Source organism: Poromitra crassiceps (assembly GCF_964638095.1).
Source record: "Poromitra crassiceps genome assembly, chromosome: 20".
In the NCBI taxonomy this organism is placed as follows: Eukaryota; Metazoa; Chordata; class Actinopteri; order Beryciformes; family Melamphaidae; genus Poromitra; species Poromitra crassiceps.
In genome coordinates, this window is record NC_139637.1 from 11731265 (window position 1) to 11748764 (window position 17500).

The 17500-nt window shown below is 44.1% G+C and overlaps 1 protein-coding gene across 2 annotated transcripts in view; it reads right to left on the reverse strand.

Annotated features, from left to right (window-relative positions):
• The window catches only part of LOC310794599 (rano class II histocompatibility antigen, B alpha chain-like), a 48031-nt gene that overhangs the window by 28032 nt on the left and 2499 nt on the right, over positions 1-17500 (reverse strand). Inside the window, exons 3-4 of one of the 2 annotated variants that reach the window (XR_014553575.1) lie at positions 15481-15762; positions 13049-15377 (exon numbers count right to left, since the gene is read on the reverse strand). Coding sequence is in view for 1 of the 2 variants with exons in the window: in XM_083656585.1 (XP_083512711.1) it covers positions 15256-15377; positions 15481-15762 (404 nt within the window). In the remaining variant the exon portion in view is untranslated. Of the gene's footprint in view, positions 1-12716; positions 15378-15480; positions 15763-17500 lie in introns of those variants that run through there. The other variant, XM_083656585.1, reaches the window with a different exon arrangement.

Sequence of the window (17500 nt, forward strand, 5' to 3'; positions counted from 1 at the left end):
CTTTCCATAAAGCCCACCAGCTTTGATATCTGTTGGCTAGTTGTCGATATTTATAACAATATTATGGCTCTAAAATACCATTTGAAGCGGGCAAACTGTCATGGCAGCTGTCTCCCGTAACTGTTTCCGGTCTTACAGCTCTAGATCAGACAAAAGTTCTTATCAATTTAAGTTCTTTGGCAGAATTGTCGAAGCAGTTCGATGATTGACACTGACAGCAACCAATAATTTGGGACTGAAAAATACGTCACCGAATCAGCTGGGCAATCTACGGTCGGTGACATAGGGACAGACAAGCAGGCAGACAGGCAAACGGGCAGGTAGACAGAGAGACAGACAGACAGAAAGACAGGCAAACAGGCAGAAAGACAAGCAGGCAGACGGAGACAGGTAGACAGGCAGGCAGGTAGGCTATAAACAGACTGTTATGACCCTGGGGGTCATATAGGTGACTTTATTCCCTGTAGCCTACTGGGATCCTCTGTATTTTCTTTTCTTCATCTGCATGCCTGATTGACTGATGGGAGCCTGGTGCATGTCAGTGTGTTTGTGCTGTGTGACTGATTGGCTGTGTTCTAGGTGTCTGCATGCTGGTTGCTTCATCAAGGAGAGAAGTCATTCTACAAGGCTGTTGCTGATGGTGGCTGATTGGAGAAGATCAGCCACTGCTCCTCTACAAATGTGGAGGACGGACAGTTGAACAGCAGAGTGGAGGCGACAGGGGCTCCACTCTCATCGGTCTGCTCACATGGAAACCCATGTTCATTTTTGTTTGTATTTGGTTCTGGTTGGTGTCTGTTAAGTTAAGGTAATTGTAATGTCTGTCTTTATGTTAAATTGTGTTAAGTGTACCAGTGAAAAGGAACATGCCCTGTAACTGATTTTAATCAAAGTAAAGTATTTTTGTACAATTTATCTTGGTTTCTGTGTGAATGTCCTTGCTGCGGCCTAAACCCTAGACTGGGTCGTAACAATTGGGGGCTCGTTCCGGTCTTTTCTCAGTGGATTTAGTTGGTTCAGCAACTAAATCTTAATTTGGTTTTGTTTGTAACTTAGTTATCTGGTTAAGTGAACATTTCAGCTTAGCTTTTTGTTTTCAGGCTTGTATGACAGTTTTGTTTTGTTTTGTAGAATCTCTTTCGTATCGTGTCATTCTGGTTAAATAAGTTTGTGCAGTGGCCAGTGGGTTTGAATGAGTGGAGCTGGTTTAAGCAGTTGGTGGGGGATGGCTACACAGGCTGTTTTCCTGGTGTCATCTCTAGTGGTTAAAGGAGGGACGTGGAGACGGTGAAAAGGTGAGTTTGTTTTTTGTCCCAATGGCTCCAGTGGAGCGTAAGATGGAGGTGAGTTGTACTGGTTACTGGTGTGGATGAGGTGGTGACGATTGCTTTGCCCATGCTGAGAGCTGGTGTGCGGCACGGGCTGGGGACAGTTATGCAGATTGCTGGATTCACTCCAGGTGCACACTGAAGTTTTTCATTTCACTGAACCCAGGTGTTGGCGTTTGGCAATCAGTCCTGATGGAGCGGGAGGTGGAGCTAGCACATCCCCGCATCCAGGGCTGTATTACTGAACGGGCATACCGGGCACAGGCCCAGGGGCCCGAGAGCCACACAGGCGGCCTGCGAAGAGACTCTAACTGATGGGGCCCCTGAGCTCACTTCGCAGCTGAGACTCTAGCTTATGGGCCCCTCAGCTCACTTCGCAGCTGAGACTCTAGCTTATGGGCCCCTGAGCTCACTTCGCAGCTGAGACTCTAGCTTATGGGCCCCCTGAGCTCACTTCGCAGCTGAGACTCTAGCTTATGGCCCCCCTGAGCTCACTTCGCAGCTGAGACTCTAGCTTATGGGCCCCTGAGCTCACTTCGCAGCTGAGACTCTAGCTTATGGCCCCCCTGAGCTCACTTCGCAGCTGAGACTCTAGCTTATGGGCCCCCTGAGCTCACTTCGCAGCTGAGACTCTAGCTTATGGGCCCCTGAGCTCACTTCGCAGGCGGCCTGCGAAGAGACTCTAGCTCAGGGGTGCCCAAATTCTTTCCCATGAAGGGCCAAAACTCAATCTGGGTGGAGGGCCGAGGGCCAAAAATAAACGTTGTGGAATTACATTAAAATGTATTGTGTTTTATAGAAAATTAACATTCTAAAATAACATTTCAATATAATAATCTACTTTTTAGCTGTTTGGTAATTGTAATAATTTGCAATTGGTTATATATATTTAAAAAAAACATCTGCATTTGTGGGGAGCTTAAACATTTAATCAGTAAACACCCAGTTAAAAACAACAGTTGTATTTTCCACCTTTGTAATCAAGAGAGAAATTTGACTTAATTCACAACTTGAAAAATCCTCAAGGTACTTTGAAAATCAGCTTTATTGTTCATCTTTTGTAAACAATTTGCCATGACAATTTGCAGGGATGCAATCTCAGGCGTGAACACAGTATATCTGCAGCCACATTCAGACACTGTTTCACAAAGTCACCACATGAAAAAGCTGTCCACCCTTTGCAATCAGTGCAGATATCTGATAACTTGCCTGAGTTGCATTCTGGATAAAAAAAAATCGGGGCAAAAAAAAAAAAAAAAAAAAAAATTTTTTTTTTTGGGCTGTGAGGGGGGGCCCGTGAGGGGGGCATGCCCAGGGGCCCGTGAAGTCATAATCCGTCTATGCCCGCATCCAGGAACGGGAGGCCAAGGTAAAGCCATGCCCATGCAGAGTAGCATCTGATGGGTTAAGATCGCTCAGCCAGGATAGAGGCTGGTGAGTATAGCACCTGTAACCGTATACATCCTCCTGATGACTTCGATGTGTCCAACAAGCTGCATGTGGAACTGCACTTATTTATTCTTATGGGCCAGTGTTAATTATAAAAATGGACTTTGTTTTGCGTGTGTACAATTTAGTTATAGGGGCATACTGGTAAAAGTTTGCTCTTGTGTTAACTGCCAACCAAACATGCATTGAATTAAGTTGTGTTAAAACCACTGAGCTATTAGTCCATGGGCCAAAGCCCCAAATTTCACTCATTGGTATCACTCAAGGTGGCAAAATCTAGTCACATTTTTTGAAAAGGTACATGTCCATAGATTATATTTTGGTATGATAACCTTTGCTAAGTGGTAGCTTTGTCACAGTTATCAGCACATGAAGTTAACCACTCCCTACAATAAATTGGTATCTAGGCGCTGGTGCATATCCTACTTTAGGCTCATTTTCAGCACCTTTACTCATTTTTATGAAGGCATGGTTGGTCTAATTTTAAAGGGTAGACTCATAGGTTCATTTAAGCACAGTTGTGAGTTTGTCTAATAAACATAGAGGTCACATGGGCTCTTCAAAGTGTCAACAACATTCGTTTAACCACCATTTCCGCCTAAACTATAGTCTTTATTTGAGCATTATGACATGTAGGAACATCACTGACACAAATAACAAAACCTGAAATACTCACAGGACTGTAACAATTGAGGAAATGTATAATCTTCCCATATTATCCCACTATGAAGGCTGATTGTGGGATTTTGATGGGCCCGGGCCAGAATTTTCACTAATTGGTACCATCCAAGTTGACAAATTCTAGTTTTGTATTTTGAAAGGGTCTGTACCTTTAGATGATATTTCAACTTGATAAACCTTCCCAAGTGGTATATTAGTCACAGTTAACCCTCAATGACACCAAACATTAATCCAAAGAAAGAGACAATCTTGTCACTTTATTTGAACAGAACACCACTATCACAAATATAATGTTAAACAGTAAAGAAAAATCTTACTTTTTTCCCAAATTTTTTATCCCCCATTAGTGCTCATTTTTAATTTATTTATCCTGGTTGCTGCTCCATCCTCTGCCGATCTGGGGAGAGCTGAAACTGGCTCTATGCTTCCTCCGAGACATGGGCAGTGTAGCCAGTCACTTCTTTTCACCTGACAGGGGAAGCTTCACCGGTAGGACATAGCACGTGGGATGATCACGCTATTCCAATGAGTTCCCCTCCCTCTGAACAGGCGCCCTGAACGACCAGAGGAGGCACCACTTCAGTGACCAGGATATTGCATGTTTTGGTGAGGGGTCCCTATATGAAGGAAACCCCCAGGGGGCACGGGGAGAACATGCAAACTCCACACAGAAAGGCCCTTTTGACGACCCCACCCGGGCGGTGGCCACTCGAGGACATTTGGTGCAGAGCAGCAGGTAGCAAAGATTGTTGGCATCACATACACTGGATGACGGTGCATACGTCCTGCAGACAAATTATTCCATATTGGAAAGATTATGGTAGACCAGACAATTGAGGAGACCATAAACAAGGACAATCAGACTGCTGGAGGAACCAAGGGTTTCAGCCTGAAAGCTGGTGCAGTCACTTCAGACAGAAGTCAGTATCTGAGGCAGCTCAGGAACATGAGAGGCAACAAGTCCACAGACTGTTTCAGTCATCACGATCTACAGAAGCCCAGAATAGAGAAGGATAGGGCAGATGTGAATGCCTTTGTAGAGCTTATGGAGAAAAGCTGGGTAAACCCTCTAGGTCCAGATCAGTCTAATATCATCAGCCTTTCCACAGGTATTGCTGTGTCACCAAGTCAAGTCAGTCAAGTCAAGTGTATTTGTATAGCCCTAATTCACAAGCATGTCTCAGGACTTCACATAAAATATGTCTAGCTAATTCTAGCTACCACAACAGTAGCAATTACAGTAGTAATAATAACACATTGAACAATCATATGATAGAGAAAGAGTAACCAGCAACCAAGTTCCATGACAAAGTGGGAAAAAAAGAATCTGAAAGACATTCTCAGGCATCACAAAAAGAGATAGAGGAAACCAAACACAAAACAAGGAGCTGGTCTTGAAAGCAGATAGAAATATTTTTGGGCATATGATCATTGCTTCGCAAAGTAAAGATCTGCACATTGAAGATGTCCTGGCTCATGGTCCATTGCCTTGGTCACTTTCAATCCAGATTAGGGATGTCGAAAATCATAATTTTTCTTGACCGACAACCGACACTCATTAGCCAACAACTGTCGGTTAACCGAGAAGATTAAAATGCGCTATTTTACTGTCTGTGCCCCATTAACCATTACCACAACAAATGCTTGATTTTTTTTCAGTAGAAAGCGTTTATTTTTTACATCTACAAGCAGAAAAAAACACATTAACAAAACGAGAAGACAAGTTGAACCCTCCAGCCATCTAAACAAAAACATTCCTCCGATAGGCTATACTGCTTAGAGCTGCACGCTTTGCATATGAAGGACACGTCAATTGACACGCAGCCGCCCCGTGAAGTAGTGTTTGAGCGGACGACAGCCCAGGCTGCAGGGCGCACTGACAAAGTGCGCATCACTACAGTATCTTCTCTTTTAGCAATAGTCTCACTAATCCCACAGTGGTTTACCTGCTTTTGAGATCTGCAAAAAATAGTTTGCTTCTGTCTCACCCGTTCGCTCTCTCTCTTCACACACGCGGCGAGAGCTGTGCTCTCTGTGTCTGGCAGGGCTCCACGTACATTATAAAAACGAGTCCGCACTCCGCACGCAGTCTCTTGTGAAACAATTTATCCGAACTGCCATGTGTTGGACAGTAACGTTAACGTTAATTGATACTTTTCAATCGTCAATTCGACCGCTTCATGTCATTTTTGTAACACGGCAAAAACTACTGTTTCATCATTGAGTGCGCGCGTATGCATGCGTGTGCATGATGAACATGCACTGCGAAGGGAGGGAGAGAGTTAGACCGACCGAATGAGACAGTGAAGGAAAAGTAGGCTAATGACAGCACACACGGAATTAACAAAACTATAGAACATGTATGAGCTGATTGTTTCGCTGGGTGTGTTAATCCTTCTGAAATGGTCACAGAGCACATCTGAGCTGTGTGCTCAGACAGGAGCAACAGAGGGGCGGGGCAGTCAGTGGGCTCACTTCACTGTGGCTGCAGCAGGTGTTCAGCTGTGTGTGTGTTTCGCTGCGGAATGCGTTTGCTCAGACATCAGGTAGATAAAATCAACATGAATCATGTGTTTATTTCCAAATCTAGCTTGATTAATACTTGCCCCATCATTTAATATACTTATGTTACATTGCTGACCACGAAGGAGGGGGGGGGGAATCGCCACATTGGCAACACTGTTATATGCAAATTAACATGGAAATTGACCGTTTAACCGACATGCTTAACCGACCAAAGACGTTCTCGGCGGTTAACCGGTTAACGGTTAACCGTCGACATCCCTAATCCAGATGTCTCATTGCGGAAAACCAACAAAGCCGCTGCACTCGCTAGCGACTTAGAGAAATCAACATTAGCAGTTGAGGATATTGGAGACACTCATGCTGAAAGATGATGGCAAGACTTTTGGAGAGATTGCTGGTTCTGTGTTGAACCTAGCGTTGCATGAAGGAGAAAGAGTAACAGTTACTCTTTCTCTCTCTTTCAGTTACTCAGTAACTGAATAGATGTGGTGTTTGATGTGTACTGGAAAACATCAATCAAGAATGCAGAGAGATGCAGTTGTGGTTCAGCAAGTAGTAGCACTCAATGGAAGAACATTGCCCCAGGACACAATGTCGTGCAGTGGAGAAAGCTTTTAAGAAATCCAGACAGCAAAACTGCCTTGATAACATTCATCATGGACCAGTGAAAGCTACCACAGAACTGGGCACAGCTTCAGGACAAGCAGCTATTTGCAACCTGTGGAGAGACATGCTATTGTCTCAACAAAAAAGATTGTAATGTTGAAGAGCTAAAGTCTTCCCATGAGGAGGCCGTGACCCTGGATGACTATGATGATAATGATGATGATGAATAAAACCGAATATGAATACTGTTTAATATTATATTTGTGATAGTGGTGATGATAAAGTTCATTGGTTAAATAAATGATAAGTTAGAATTCTTGACACGATTGTCTCTTTCTTTGGATCAACGTTTGGTGTCATTGAGGGTTAACTGTGACTAACATACCACTTGGGAAGGTTTATCAAGTTGAAATATCATCTAAAGGTACAGACCTTTTCAAAATACAAAACTAGAATTTGTCAACTTGGATGGTACCAATTAGTGAAAATTCTGGCCCGGGTTCATATTCTACTATAAGGCCCACAATCAGCCTTCATGGTGGGATAATATGGGAAGATTATACATTTCCTCAATTGTTACAGTCCTGTGAGTATTTCAGGTTTTGTTATTTGTGTCAGTGATGTTCCTACATGTCATAATGCTCAAATAAAGACTATAGTTTAGGCGGAAATGGTGGTTAAACGAATGTTGTTGACACTTTGAAGAGCCCATGTGACCTCTATGTTTATTAGACAAACTCACAACTGTGCTTAAATGAACCTATGAGTCTACCCTTTGAAATTAGACCAAACATGCCTTCATAAAACATGAGTAAAGGTCCTGAAAATGAGCCTAAAGTAGGATATGCACCAGCGTCTAAGATACCAATTTATTGTAGGGGGTGGTTAACTTCATGTGCTGATAACTGTGACAAAGCTACCACTTAGCAAAGGTTATCATACCAAAATATCATCTATGGACATGTACCTTTTCAAAAAATGTGACTATATTTTGCCACCTTGAGTGATACCGATATATGGTCTGGCCCATGGACTATATGGTTAAAATGTGTCAAGCAGAGAATTGTTTCCAATGTTTGAGTTATTTATATTGGGGAACCTTTTGGGTCTGTGAGTGGGGTTGATTTGTCTTTGAATGAGCAGAATTATGTTACCTGATGCAGCTGTGGCTGGTCAGTTTTGGGGGTGCGTTGGGGCAGGCTAAAATCTTTGACTTCTATTGGAGAGGTTTTAATTCTTGTCGCCAAAACAGACATTGGTTGGAGTGCTCATCCTGTGGTCTGTTTTTTTTTTGCCTAGATTGCGTCAAGTCTATGTCTGGCTTGTGTAAAGTGCAATTTTGCAGCCGTCCTTTATTTTAAAAGGGCTCGGTCACTAAAAAGGACATAGACGTGCCAAATACTGTTGTGCACAAATACTGTATCTGTTGTTTTTGCCTCTTCAGTTTTCGTGCGCCGGTGCATTTCGTAGTTCGTCGTTTCAATTTTGTAGTTCTTTAGTAGCTTGCTTCGGTAGCTTGCTAAATTTCAAGGCTTTTCGGTTGCGGTCCTTAATTGAATTTCGTGGTCCTTCGGTAGCTTGCTGGGATAGCTTGCTTGAACACATTGGTTGCCATTAGGAAAGAGGGGTAACGTGGTTCCCATTAGGAGAGATGGGTTGGCAGGGGTCAACATGAGGAAGAAGGGTGACAGTGGTCACCATTAGGAGTGATGGGGTGACAATGTGTATTTTTGTTGTTAGGTCTGTTGTTTTTCTTCTCATTCGTCAAACATGTAATTAGGGGTGGGATGTTTGATTTTTAGGAGGGGAGGTGTTATGACCCTGGGGGTCATATAGGTGACTTTATTCCCTGTAGCCTACTGGGATCCTCTGTATTTTCTTTTCTTCATCTGCATGCCTGATTGACTGATGGGAGCCTGGTGCATGTCAGTGTGTTTGTGCTGTGTGACTGATTGGCTGTGTTCTAGGTGTCTGCATGCTGGTTGCTTCATCAAGGAGAGAAGTCATTCTACAAGGCTGTTGCTGATGGTGGCTGATTGGAGAAGATCAGCCACTGCTCCTCTACAAATGTGGAGGACGGACAGTTGAACAGCAGAGTGGAGGCGACAGGGGCTCCACTCTCATCGGTCTGCTCACATGGAAACCCATGTTCATTTTTGTTTGTATTTGGTTCTGGTTGGTGTCTGTTAAGGTAATTGTAATGTCTGTCTTTATGTTAAATTGTGTTAAGTGTACCAGTGAAAAGGAACATGCCCTGTAACTGATTTTAATCAAAGTAAAGTATTTTTGTACAATTTATCTTGGTTTCTGTGTGAATGTCCTTGCTGCGGCCTAAACCCTAGACTGGGTCGTAACAATTGGGGGCTCGTTCCGGTCTTTTCTCAGTGGATTTAGTTGGTTCAGCAACTAAATCTTAATTTGGTTTTGTTTGTAACTTAGTTATCTGGTTAAGTGAACATTTCAGCTTAGCTTTTTGTTTTCAGGCTTGTATGACAGTTTTGTTTAGTTTTGTAGAATCTCTTTCGTATCGTGTCATTCTGGTTAAATAAGTTTGTGCAGTGGCCAGTGGGTTTGAATGAGTGGAGCTGGTTTAAGCAGTTGGTGGGGGATGGCTACACAGGCTGTTTTCCTGGTGTCATCTCTAGTGGTTAAAGGAGGGACGTGGAGACGGTGAAAAGGTGAGTTTGTTTTTTGTCCCAATGGCTCCAGTGGAGCGTAAGATGGAGGTGAGTTGTACTGGTTACTGGTGTGGATGAGGTGGTGACGATTGCTTTGCCCATGCTGAGAGCTGGTGTGCGGCACGGGCTGGGGACAGTTATGCAGATTGCTGGATTCACTCCAGGTGCACACTGAAGTTTTTCATTTCACTGAACCCAGGTGTTGGCGTTTGGCAATCAGTCCTGATGGAGCGGGAGGTGGAGCTAGCACATCCCCGCATCCAGGGCTGTATTACTGAACGGGCATACCGGGCACAGGCCCAGGGGCCCGAGAGCCACACAGGCGGCCTGCGAAGAGACTCTAACTGATGGGGCCCCTGAGCTCACTTCGCAGCTGAGACTCTAGCTTATGGGCCCCTGAGCTCACTTCGCAGCTGAGACTCTAGCTTATGGGCCCCTGAGCTCACTTCGCAGCTGAGACTCTAGCTTATGGGCCCCCTGAGCTCACTTCGCAGCTGAGACTCTAGCTTATGGCCCCCCTGAGCTCACTTCGCAGCTGAGACTCTAGCTTATGGGCCCCTGAGCTCACTTCGCAGCTGAGACTCTAGCTTATGGCCCCCCTGAGCTCACTTCGCAGCTGAGACTCTAGCTTATGGGCCCCCTGAGCTCACTTCGCAGCTGAGACTCTAGCTTATGGGCCCCTGAGCTCACTTCGCAGGCGGCCTGCGAAGAGACTCTAGCTCAGGGGTGCCCAAATTCTTTCCCATGAAGGGCCAAAACTCAATCTGGGTGGAGGGCCGAGGGCCAAAAATAAACGTTGTGGAATTACATTAAAATGTATTGTGTTTTATAGAAAATTAACATTCTAAAATAACATTTCAATATAATAATCTACTTTTTAGCTGTTTGGTAATTGTAATAATTTGCAATTGGTTATATATATTTAAAAAAAAACATCTGCATTTGTGGGGAGCTTAAACATTTAATCAGTAAACACCCAGTTAAAAACAACAGTTGTATTTTCCACCTTTGTAATCAAGAGAGAAATTTGACTTAATTCACAACTTGAAAAATCCTCAAGGTACTTTGAAAATCAGCTTTATTGTTCATCTTTTGTAAACAATTTGCCATGACAATTTGCAGGGATGCAATCTCAGGCGTGAACACAGTATATCTGCAGCCACATTCAGACACTGTTTCACAAAGTCACCACATGAAAAAGCTGTCCACCCTTTGCAATCAGTGCAGATATCTGATAACTTGCCTGAGTTGCATTCTGGATAAAAAAAAATCGGGGCAAAAAAAAAAAAAAAAAATTTTTTTTTTTTTTTTGGGCTGTGAGGGGGGGCCCGTGAGGGGGGCATGCCCAGGGGCCCGTGAAGTCATAATCCGTCTATGCCCGCATCCAGGAACGGGAGGCCAAGGTAAAGCCATGCCCATGCAGAGTAGCATCTGATGGGTTAAGATCGCTCAGCCAGGATAGAGGCTGGTGAGTATAGCACCTGTAACCGTATACATCCTCCTGATGACTTCGATGTGTCCAACAAGCTGCATGTGGAACTGCACTTATTTATTCTTATGGGCCAGTGTTAATTATAAAAATGGACTTTGTTTTGCGTGTGTACAATTTAGTTATAGGGGCATACTGGTAAAAGTTTGCTCTTGTGTTAACTGCCAACCAAACATGCATTGAATTAAGTTGTGTTAAAACCACTGAGCTATGGTTAAAATGTGTCAAGCAGAGAATTGTTTCCAATGTTTGAGTTATTTGTATTGGGGAACCTTTTGGGTCTGTGAGTGGGGTTGATTTGTCTTTGAATGAGCAGAATTATGTTACCTGATGCAGCTGTGGCTGGTCAGTTTTGGGGGTGCGTTGGGGCAGGCTAAAATCTTTGACTTCTATTGGAGAGGTTTTAATTCTTGTCGCCAAAACAGACATTGGTTGGAGTGCTCATCCTGTGGTCTGTTTTTTTTTTGCCTAGATTGCGTCAAGTCTATGTCTGGCTTGTGTAAAGTGCAATTTTGCAGCCGTCCTTTATTTTAAAAGGGCTCGGTCACTAAAAAGGACATAGACGTGCCAAATACTGTTGTGCACAAATACTGTATCTGTTGTTTTTGCCTCTTCAGTTTTCGTGCGCCGGTGCATTTCGTAGTTCGTCGTTTCAATTTTGTAGTTCTTTAGTAGCTTGCTTCGGTAGCTTGCTAAATTTCAAGGCTTTTCGGTTGCGGTCCTTAATTGAATTTCGTGGTCCTTCGGTAGCTTGCTGGGATAGCTTGCTTGAACACATTGGTTGCCATTAGGAAAGAGGGGTAACGTGGTTCCCATTAGGAGAGATGGGTTGGCAGGGGTCAACATGAGGAAGAAGGGTGACAGTGGTCACCATTAGGAGTGATGGGGTGACAATGTGTATTTTTGTTGTTAGGTCTGTTGTTTTTCTTCTCATTTGTCAAACATGTAATTAGGGGTGGGATGTTTGATTTTTAGGAGGGGAGGTGTTATGACCCTGGGGGTCATATAGGTGACTTTATTCCCTGTAGCCTACTGGGATCCTCTGTATTTTCTTTTCTTCATCTGCATGCCTGATTGACTGATGGGAGCCTGGTGCATGTCAGTGTGTTTGTGCTGTGTGACTGATTGGCTGTGTTCTAGGTGTCTGCATGCTGGTTGCTTCATCAAGGAGAGAAGTCATTCTACAAGGCTGTTGCTGATGGTGGCTGATTGGAGAAGATCAGCCACTGCTCCTCTACAAATGTGGAGGACGGACAGTTGAACAGCAGAGTGGAGGCGACAGGGGCTCCACTCTCATCGGTCTGCTCACATGGAAACCCATGTTCATTTTTGTTTGTATTTGGTTCTGGTTGGTGTCTGTTAAGTTAAGGTAATTGTAATGTCTGTCTTTATGTTAAATTGTGTTAAGTGTACCAGTGAAAAGGAACATACCCTGTAACTGATTTTAATCAAAGTAAAGTATTTTTGTACAATTTATCTTGGTTTCTGTGTGAACGTCCTTGCTGCGGCCTAAACCCTAGACTGGGTCGTAACACAGACTATAGCAATATCTAAATGGGACAGTTTTATGCTGATGATAACATTGATTTGTTGATCAATCAAAGTATCTCAATACACACTGGATACCACTCCACTGACAGTATTTAACTTCCACTTTATTTTGCCATCAACAGTCATTCTGTGTTGTTTTGCTGTTTTACTTTGAGGGGCTGTGATCGAGCTGGTGTAACGGCTGTAGAATGTTCACAAAAATACACAACATTGACTCAGCTACACTGGCTCCCGTCTGAGAGACGATTATCCCCCCTAATAATAATAGCATCTTTTCACCACACTGCTCGGTCACATGAACTCCATGGACTGACTGTTGTGTTGATGTGTGTGTGAGCGTGCAACCAATCATGTGTGATGACAGACAACAGCAAACAAGATGAGTGACAGTCACAAATGAAGCAGTATTTAGATGCATTTTTAATAACAGACAACCTAAAGGCAGAATGTAAGGTAAATATATTATATCATATTAAGCAGGGTTTACTATGTTGTTATATACAGTATATCATGTTATGGTTTTACATTATTTCATTACCAAACACAGGCTAATGTAAAATGATGGTATTAATCTGGAAATTATAAGCTTTAGTATAATTAATTGAATAATGTAAGTGATGCATACTGTATGCACACATACCAATCATAAGTCAAAAGATTACTAAATTTACTGAATGATAAAGGCGGTAGAATACAAACTGAAGAGCCATTTGAGAGTCCAAAGAGCCGGCTCTCATTACTGAGCTGAGCTAAATGATCTGGATCACTAAAAAGAGACAGAATTCTCATCATGAGTGAAAACACAACTGGAGGTATAATAAAGTTTTCCCAGTATGTTAATGAGCCTCTTCACTCTGATTGGGTAGGCTGGTGTAAACAAACAAAGTCACAAATTGTAGATATAAATATTTGAGAGAAAATCATTGATTCAACTGTATTTATATTAGTAATAGTAAAACTCTGTTTTGGGGACAAGACGGAAATGGTGAAATGTCAACATAAAACAGTATAAAAGTAGATAAAGAAATATTCCAAGAGAATAATAAAGTCTAGGTGAGTAATAAAGCATACTAAGCAATAATAACAAAAACATGAAAAAAAGATTAAAAATGCATCCAGGAACATGAAAGTGCCCAAAATAAAAATAATCACCCGTGAGTGTGCGAGGCAGCGAGGCATGCTAGAAATGAGCACACAATATTTCTAGCATAATGTAATTTAACAAAAGTATGTAGGCTAAAATAGGCTACTCAGGGTGCATTCGTAAATTCAATCTGATGCTCTAAACATCTGTCGGGCCCGTATTTATCAAGCATCTCAGAGTGCCATTTTAGTCCTTAAGTGCTGAGAATTTGTGAAATTTAGTCCTACTCTCACACTTAAGAATAAAAGCTTTTTATCAACCTTCTTAAGACTAGGAAACACTCCTACTCCCCCAGCTATTTAAGAGTCCTCAGGAGGTGTCCTAAGTGGTTAGGAGTTGCCAGCAGGGCAATGTTGACCAGTGGTGTAGTCTACCTTTTTTCAGAGGGTATACTGACTCTGACTGACATTTCCCACGGATATTGTCGCGTTTTTCTTTCATGGCTTGACAGAAAAAATATGCCTTCACGCGCCTAGTTGGCTTGAAAATAGAACTCACGTAAAAATCGGCGCAGCTCAGGCGAGGCGTGGGTACACGGAAGGTTCACGTTGAGGCGCCCTGTGTACACAGCCTCATTGACTAAAAAGGACGCCTATTTAAAAGCGTGGGTAAAGGCAAGGCTTGGGTGCTGTGTGTGAACGTAGGGTAACACACAGAGCGCACAGGGTGAATTTTATAAATGGAAATTGAAAACGATACATATCATAGCGCATTTCCCAGTGCGCATATGCAAATCTGAGTCATTTCGCAGTGTGTATACGGCGTATACCTGCGTATCACGTAGACGACACCACTGATGTTGACATCATGGCATTCAGGAGACAGAGACGTGCGCGAATCTTCTCCACTAAGCACAGCGTGTCATCCTCCCTCCAATTCGGCTTTCCTTTGGATTCCATGTTTGCTCATCATACAGCCTATAGAACCTGGCTATATAGGGTAGTCAATTGACAGCACACCAGTTTCGAGTCAGTTGTGGGATTAGGTAAATTGGGTGTATTAGGAAAGATTTAGCCTATTCTTGAGTGATTTTCAATGTAGGCTATCTTGTATTATTTTGTTGATAATTTCTTCTGAAATTATTGGTGAATATATGCTACACTCCCATTGTGCATTTCACTGTTGAATCATCTCTATTTAGGATATTTCGTGCATAAGGGATTCCATTCAGCGATTGGCCATTCCTGTGTACTTGGAATTGCGTCATCAACATTTCCCTTTACGGCACACACACCTGTCGTAAATCAGCTCTGAGATTGACATTTAGGATTCAGTCCTACACCTCGCTGAAAGAGGGAGTGAGATGCATAATAACTGACTTTTAAGTGCAGCTTTTAGCTGGGAATTTTTTTGCTCATAAGTGTACTCTTAGCAGTGTTCTTAGGAGTAATTCTAGGAAGCTTGATAAATACGGGCCCTGTCTTCTAGACTAAAATGAGAGGGCGGCTGTTCAAAGAAATTCAATGCTTTATGAACGGTCCAGTTTGAGTGCACTCTGGTGCTCAGAGTGACTGTTTACAAATGCACCCATAATATAAGCAGTGGTTGACTAGTCCAAATGCCACAATAGAAACCTTTGTAATTTAAAAGTTAAACAGTGAAAATGTAAATAGTTATTACTAAAAAGAACATACAGATAAAAAGTTAATTGATTTGTTTGTGTGAAAGTTAACATGTGAGGTGAATCAGTACAGATCCACACAGGAGAGAAGCAGTATAAAACCAGCAGGACAGATAGCAGTCTGTTAACTCCTGCAGCTCCTTCAGTCTGCCTCACATCATCAATAACTGATCAATAACTGATCAATTGCATTCGATTCCTTTGATGAGGAAGAAGGTTCCTGTGGCCACGCCCAGCAGAGCCACGGTCAGACCCAGTCCACAAAACACCTCAGGTCCGATCCCCGGCTGCTCCTGCTCCACATCTGAGGAGGAACCAAATGCATGAACATACAGGAAGACAGCTATAGTTTTGGTTGATGTTAGCTAACTGTAGTTTTGGTTAGCTAACAGATAAAGGTGCCTCACCCCAGATCCGGGTCAGCGGCTGACTCAAGGCTCGGTGCTCCACAGAACAGCTGTAGATGTCTCCAAGCTGTGGGATGAAGCTCAGCCTGGCGACCTGGCTGAAGGTGCCATCTTTGTTGGGGTAGGGGACGTTGAGGGTGGTTCCTTCAGTCACGTTCACGTCGTTCCTGGTCCAGTAGACCTTGACAGGAGCAGGGTAGAACCCAGTCACATGGGCGATGAGGTGGTTCTCCACTCCCAGCTCCACATCATCGCTGGTGTAGATGAAGCTGTGAGGAGCATCTGTACAACAATACAATATCTTGTAAATCTCTGCACAATTCATACTGATATCACTCTTCATGTCTCAGTAGCATTAAATATGTTTTTTGAGTTCTGTCAAAAGCCTTTTACTTACTTAGTAATATATATATATATAATGGTACGGATTCCTGTAGGCAACGTGCTGGAGACGCTGTCTAACCAGGAGCAGTGGGCAACTTACGCTAACGTAGCTCAGTTGTGCCTTGTAAAAGTGCATTTCTCTCAGCGGAACAGCGATCATAAATGCAGTATGGATTATACCCATTATACTGGACATGTATTGGAAACTTGGCGTCTACCTACTGTATTTGGTAAGTCTGCTTGTTTTGTCTAACGCTAGTGCTGCAGTGGTTTGTTTGGTTGGCGTTAGCTTGGTAGCTACGTTAGCGTGCCTTCTATGTTGCTTTGCTGGGAGTGTCTGGCAAGCGAGACTAATAATGTGTTAGGGGTTGGCTGTGAGACTGGTGGATTTACGTGCGGATACTTGATGGCCAAGACACACTTGGTAACTGAAGTCTCGATAACTAGGAACGCTGTGGAACTTGATAGCTGGGTCTGCAAGGTTCGAAAGCTGGGAACTGTTGCAGAGGGTTGTAGTGAGAATAGTCTTTGAACAACTGCAGAGGACCTGCAGAACCGAACCTTTATAGGTCCCGGACATGACATCACCTTGTGTTATGACATCATCAGTGAGTGATCTATGACATCACAGTAGGAATGATGACATCATCCTAATAGTACCCTCCCCTCTACGGACGCGCGTCCAATGAGACCATCAAAGATGACATCTGGAGAGCAGAAATGCTGCAGAATCCGGTGGATCCTCTGGAGTCGGCCATCCCCCGGGGCACGATCCAAACCTGGGAGACTGGAGACCATCAAAAGGGTCAATGTCACGGTCTGGTGGGGACCAACAAGAACTGTTCTCCTGACGCAACACCTCAAACTCCGCGGGCTCCGAAGGTGGGGCCCCAAACTTGGAAGAAGGAACCAAAGGGGATGTCGCAGGCTCAGAGAGCGGAGCACCAGAAGGCTCCGCACGACCCAAAGGCTGAGCCTCAACCAATGCTGCCGTTCCTGAAGGCAGAGCCACAGGAGGCTCTCCCCCGGGGGATGGCGGCCTAGACAAAAGGCGGACAAGAGAACCGAATCCCTCCGCAGCCAGATAGGAATCCCAGGATTGGGGCGAACGTCGACGCTTAGACCTGTATTTAGACTGCTGCTGAGGACCGGGCTCAGACTCAGCGAGGGGAAGGCCTACCATCCCGACCTGTAGTTGGGGTAGGACCCCCACAGGTTGGGCCTCAAGGCCAGCAGACTGGGAGGCCCCCTGCGGGGGGACGGGGCTGGTCGGACTGGGCTGCACAGTCAGGCAGTAGGCAGTGACGAGATGATCGACGGTCTTCTCCAACTCCTTAACCCTCTTGGAGAGACACTGCCACTCAACGGTCACGTGAATGCTGCCCACCCATATGGGCTTCAGGGCTGAACTCTTAGAGCCCTGACCCCGGCGAGTGGTGGGCCCACTTACTGAGCGCTGGGAGCAGGAGGAGAGGTAATGCCTGGCTCGGCCACAGTACAGGCAGCTCCGGGTGTCCAAACGGCGCTGCCTCTCCTCTGGTGTGATGCGAACCCTGCCGGTCTGATCACGGTACAGATGGCTGCTGGGACTCAAATGTGGCTGCCCCTGCTCTGGGGCGATATGAACTCCGCCCCA